Source organism: Bidens hawaiensis, unplaced genomic scaffold (genome assembly GCF_021521415.1).
Source record: "Bidens hawaiensis isolate Kalapana, Puna unplaced genomic scaffold, B.hawaiensis_p1.1 tig00013743_1, whole genome shotgun sequence".
Taxonomy (NCBI): Eukaryota; Viridiplantae; Streptophyta; class Magnoliopsida; order Asterales; family Asteraceae; genus Bidens; species Bidens hawaiensis.
The window spans coordinates 94,613-100,863 of NW_027492168.1; the positions used below are offsets into that span (position 1 = coordinate 94,613).

General features: G+C 35.8%; 1 protein-coding gene across 2 annotated transcripts; it reads left to right on the forward strand.

The window, feature by feature from the left end:
* The first annotated feature begins 3,173 nt into the window (after positions 1-3,173).
* LOC143544738 (pentatricopeptide repeat-containing protein At3g23020-like) lies at positions 3,174-5,863 on the forward strand. Of its 2 annotated transcripts, XM_077036770.1 has the most exons (2): positions 3,174-4,253; positions 4,674-5,863. In XM_077036770.1, the coding sequence occupies exons 1-2, from the start codon at positions 3,299-3,301 to the stop codon at positions 5,795-5,797; spliced, it is 2,079 nt and encodes a 692-aa protein (XP_076892885.1). In that variant the 5' UTR covers positions 3,174-3,298; the 3' UTR covers positions 5,798-5,863. The 2 variants fall into 2 exon arrangements, with proteins under 2 accessions (XP_076892885.1, XP_076892884.1); XM_077036769.1 differs by having other exon boundaries at positions 3,174-5,863.
* Positions 5,864-6,251: the final 388 nt, after the last annotated feature.

Sequence of the window (6,251 nt, forward strand, 5' to 3'; positions counted from 1 at the left end):
AACTATATTCTGACTATATCCTTATGAATGAAAAATTATACGTTTCTTAATTGTAAAGAAAGATTACTATAATCCTTTGTATATTTAAAGCTTATAATTATAATCAAGGTTTGAGCTATACCCTAACTATGGTTTAAGCCATATAATAAAATAATGACTTAGGCAGAACCCCTACCTTACACGAGTATTTAGAACATGATGCTTAAGAATGAACGGGCAATACTTCTACCATACATTGGGTGTTGGGAGTATGGGACGTCGGAATCCCGAGATGGCACGTTCTCCAAGGGCAATGGTTCGGGACTCATCGGGAACGCCACTAGCCACAAGCAGACCATAGGCGTTGTCCTCGACTTAACTAATTAAGATCCATGATTATTATCGTCGTCGCTCAATCACCGTCGGGTTAGTACCCGTTACCATTGTTACTTCTCTCTTTTGTTTCACTCTTACCTATATCATTCTTTTGATTTCTTTATACTCTCATCGCATCATCCTCTTTTGTTTTCGGAAAATTAGTCTAAACTATATTTATTATATATGCATGCATAGTGGTGTGGTATGGCACAACGTGTAGGGACTTATAAAAAGTAGATGATAGCATAATATGTGTCATTCTAATTGAGTCTAATGATCTTCATATTACTCCACGTACATATGTACAGAGATTAATATTTATCTACTTCACCCATATTTTAACATAAATAATAATTGGCCATGAAACATCTTGTGTTTTATCTTCTATTAATTAATATTATAATAGTAACCGTAATTACATACAAATATATATATATACACATTTAATCTTTGTCCTTAAATGATGTTTGATTTTTGTTAAACACGTGTCTAAATATCTTATAACTTCAATGATTATATCTTTTACTAAACACTCGGGTTATATTATTTCAAGTGTTTTAGTATTTCGAATGAAAACTGATAGTTCATTCAAGATTCTAAAATTTTGACAGGTATTATGTAAAAGAATATTAATAGAGATAGTATAGAATCATGGCATCAATTGGCGGCTTAAGAGTTCTTCACACATAAGTCTTCTAATTATCCACAAATTTCAATTATATACATATGTATGATATATTGGTTTCTAATATAATAAATGTATACTATATATTTATAATACTACATATTATTACGAATAAGTTAAAACTTATGTATTAATATTAGTAGAAACTATACGTATATATAGTTGTTAACAATTAATTTACTTGTCATGCTCGAAAATTATAGTCTAAACATATAAATTTTCGTTTAACATTTAGAACATAAATATGTTATTTATATATATTTACTTCTACTTTTATGTTGGTTATTTTACACTTTGATCTTTAAATTTTTATTAGTTGGTAATTTGGCACGGAATTTTGACTGGTGTTACAAAAGGTATCAAAATATACTTGGAACAAAACCAAAAGCCATAAGATTTAATTTTGGTACCGACACCGATACTTTTGGGTGATACTGGCTCATTTCTGCTCGGTAAAAAGTTGTATGTATTTTGAAATAAAATAAAATTAATTAAAATTGTATATGATTACACAAAAGTTGTCTCACACAATACAGAAAATAAAGTCGTGATATGTGCAAAAGAATTTGATATGTGTATGTTTTAAATCAATCGAAAACCAATTAAAACAATACCGATACCATTTTCAATAATATCGACACCGGTACATATATTGTTCAATTGGTATTTGGTTTAGGGGTGCACCATGCCACCACAAAGCTTCAGACTGGGAAAGAATGAGTCATGATGATTGGTGATTCTTTATTCGTCTTTTTTAATAATAAAATAAAAATAAGATAATGACTGAAATGGGTTTCATCCATCACACCATATTGTTGTAAAACGTTCTTATGATTACGTGGCAACGATGACGCAAATCGATCTCCATTCGGGGCGCGAACGAGCCGAGCGGCTCGCGAGCTACTTGAGATCGACTTGTTAAAAAACTCGATCCCCGAGCACGAGCTCGAGTTTAAAAGTAAGCTCGTTTAATAAACGAGCCCGGGCTTCACTAGTCGAGCTCGAGCCGGCTCGTAAGCCTAAATGAGCCTGTCATTTATATAACTTTTTTAGAAAAACATATATTTAATAATTATTAATTACTATAATATTATTAAAAAATATATAAAAATAACTAAATAATATATACTATATTATTTTATAAATAAAATTATAATAGAAAAAAATATATAAAAACAATTATAATTATATAAAAAATTATTTGTATAAATAGTAAACAAACTGAGCCCGAGCCAAACTTGTGCTTGAAAATCTACTCAGGCTGAGGGGTGTGGGGGGCGCGAGAGGGGGCGCGAGTGGGGGCGCCAGCCAATAATATTGTGACGTGTGGCAGAGAGAGAAACTTGATAAGATGGGTGTTGGTAGTGGTGCTCGCGCCCCGGGACATGGTGTGGAGGGGCGCGAGAGGGGGCGCGAGCGGTTTTTGTTTTTATTTTTTTATAAATGTATTAAAAAAACGAATTATTATAAAAACTCGTAAATCATCAATGTGTCTTCTTTCTTCTCAAATCAATTCAACCCAATGGCTCTCACATCTAAACTCCACCCATCTCCATATCCAGTTACCCATTTCAAAAACCCCAAATTCCATCAATTTCACATCATCTTCACACTCTCCCTTCACCGAGAAACACTCAAATCATCTTCACACTCTCCCTTCACCGAGAAACACTCAATCGAACGCTACCAACGCGACAACTGGGTCTTCAAAAACGAATCCGGTCAAAACCCATTACCCAATGAATCCAATTTCTGTTTTTTTTTTAATAAACAAAAAAATTCGGCTGCCGGAATTTTTTACAGGCTGCCGGAATTTTTTTTTTTTAATAAACAAAGAGCCCAACGGCTCTATTTACGCATTCCCATGCCGTTCACGAGCGCTACACCCCTGGCGCCTGCCTCTTTTTCCGTGCTCGCGCCCCTCTCGCGCCTCGGTGGTGTGGTGCTCGCGCCCCGGGGCGCGAGCGGCTGTCCTCTTGCGCCCTTTCTCACGCTCCACACCCCTCAGCCTCATAAGTCATCTTCGAACAATGGAAATCGAGCTTGAAACGATTCGAGCTCGGCTATGCTAGTTTGCAGCCCTGAATTCTCCATCCACTACAGACATGCACATGGTGTAATCATAAACGAAAAGAAAGCGCCATCCATAGGGAGTCGAACCGAACGACCATTTGGATAATAAACTGATAAACCCCTCAAACCACTCTCCGCTCAATTTCATGGATTCTGGTGTCTCATAATCATCTTCAACAAGCAATGTTCGTCAAGCTTCAACCTTTAGACACAAATTGCATCCCAATTATCCATCCACTCAATACCCAAAAACCCACAACCGTTAACTCAATCCCTCTCACACGCCACCGTACCCAAAAAGAAACTGAACACCAACTTATCAAGAAACACCAAATTCACCCTCAAAACCCATCTGATTTTGAACAACGTGTTGTTTTTCATAACCCAAAACCCAAACCAGATGGTTCTGTTGAAACCCAATTGAATAAAAGAGTGTGGTCAAAGAAGGAGAACTTGCACACCAAGTGTTCGTCGAAAGTCCTGAACGAGAATGCGGTCGTGAAGGCTGTGCACACCGGGTGTTTGATGAAATGGGCAAGGTATGGAGGGTGTATTCCTGCTATGTTAGAAGCTTTAGATAGCATTAGTGATTTGGATGAGGCGTTTAAACCGTGGGAGTTAACGTTAAGTAAGAAGGAAATGACTATAGTATTGAAGGAGCAAGAGGTTTGGGAAAGGGCTAGGGAGATATTTGAGTGGTTTAAACGAAAAGGGTGTTACGAGGTGAATGTAATTCATTACAATGTACTGATTCGGGTTCTTGGGAAAGCTAGAAGATGGGTTGAACTTGAGATGTTGATGGATGAAATGGAGGATAACGGAATTGAATATGTGAATTCTACTTTTGGGACTTTGATAGATGTTTATAGTAAAGGCGGAATTAGAGAAAAAGCAATGTATTGGTTGGATGTAATGAACAAGAAAGGTTTAGAACCCAATGAGGTGACGATGGGGATCATTGTTCAAATGTTTAAAACCGCAAGCCAGTTTGAAAAAGCTGAGGAGTTTTATAAAAACTGGTCAGCGTGTAGAAATCTTTGTTTATGCGTGCATACGTATAATACAATGATTGATAATTATGGGAAAGCTGGAAGACTAAAAGATGCTTCTGATATTTTTGAAAAAATGCTTAGAAAAGGTATAGTTCCAAATACAGTTACATTTAATACAATGATTCATATGTTTGGTAATCACGGTCGGTTAGATGAAGTTGCATCATTGATGCAGAAAATGGAACAGCTTCAATGTTTACCCGATACACGAACATATAACATACTTATTTCACTTCATGTTAAGCATGACGATATCATTTTGGCAAAAGGGTACTTCAAAAAGATGCTAAAAGCTTCTCTTGAGCCTGATGCCGTGAGTTATCGAACACTTTTACGTGCTTTTTCAATAAGACGTATGGTTAGTGAAGCGGAAGAGGTTGTAAACGAGATGAATAAAAGAGATATTAAGATAGATGAATTTACACAATCTTCACTTACTAGGATGTACATAGAGTCTAGTATGCTTGAAAAGTCATGGTTATGGTTTTATCAATTTCATTTGTTAGGGAATATGAGTTCCGAGTGTTACTCGGCGAATATCGATGCATTTGGAGAACGTGGGCATGTTTTGGAAGCCGAGAAAGTCTTCAAATTTTGTCAGGAACGAAGGAAACCAACCGTGCTTGAGTTCAATGTCATGATCAAGGCGTATGGCATCAACAAACAATATGATGATGCGTGTCGGTTAGTTGATATTATGGATGAATATGGTGTTGACCCGGATAAATGCAGCTACAATTCACTCGTCCAAATGTTAGCAACCGCTGATCTCCCACAAAAAGCCACTTTCTATTTAAGGAAAATGCAAGAATCTGGATTGGTGAGCGATTGCATACCGTATTGTGCTGTTATTTCAAGGTTTGTAAAATTAGGTCAATTGGAAACAGGAGTGAGTTTATTTAAAGAAATGATTGGATTCAATATAGAACCTGATGTGGTTGCATATGGTGTGTTGATTAACGCGTATGCTGATATTGGAAGCGTTGAACGAGCTTTACATTATGTGAACAAAATGAAAGATTCGGGTCTGGTTATGAATGGTATTATATGTAACTCTTTGATCAAACTTTACATGAAAGTTGGGTGGTTGAAAGATGCAGAAGAAGCTTATTATATGCTTCAAAGATTAAACGTGGGTCCGGATGTTTATTGTTCAAATTGTATGATTGACTTGTACACGGAACAGTCAATGCTGAAACCAGCAGAGGAAATTTTTGAAAAGTTGAAAAGAAATGGGATTGCAAATGAGTTTTCATACGCGATGATGCTGTGTATGTACAAGAAAATTGGGAGTTTTGACGAGGCTGTTGAGATAGCAAAAGAGATGAGGGAATTAGGGTTTATGACTGATTTGTTGAGTTATAATCATGTTCTTGGATTGTATGCATTAGACGGTAGGTTTAAGGAGGCGGTTACAATCTTTAAGGCGATGATTGAATCGGGTGTTGAGCCAACTGAGTTGACTTTTAAATCACTTGGTGTTGTTCTTATGAAACGTGGTGTTTCAAAGAAAGCGGTCAAGAATCTTGAAGTTATGTGGAGAGATGATAATCAAAGTGGTTTGGAAGTGTGGATGGTGACTATTGATTCGGTTAGTAGTATGGTTTATCATGATATTAGTGACCGATGATGGTTTTTTGTATTATTAGATCAAGATTTAGAATGTTAATTTACTTTTGTTGTATGTTCATAGAAATGTTTTTGAGTTTTGAAAAAGAATTACATAACCACAAGGCTATGCTTTCCAATTTAATATGATTTTATCACTAGTCTTAAGTATTTGTGAGTTTTAAGTTTTATCATAAATATGAATATCACACCAAATAGACAATATTTTCTGCACAAAAACATGGGTTCTATGGAGTGATTGCAGCTTATAAACAACATAGTTTTGACTGATGAAAAATGAAAATGAAGGACCACAGAAAAAGAATTATTTCATTTTCACTACATGATGTTTCTGTTCTGTAATTAGGAAACTTATACTTTTAATATTAACTTAACCAAGATTTTGCGAACTTGGTATATCCTACTACTTCATGTATGTGCCAGACTGCTGAACCTTTATAAGCGTTTGGTGCATA

Coding starts and splice junctions, on each gene's coding strand:
- LOC143544738 (XM_077036769.1), top strand. CDS start 3,299: ATGTTCGTCAAGCTTCAACCTTTAGACACAAATTGCATCCCAATTATC.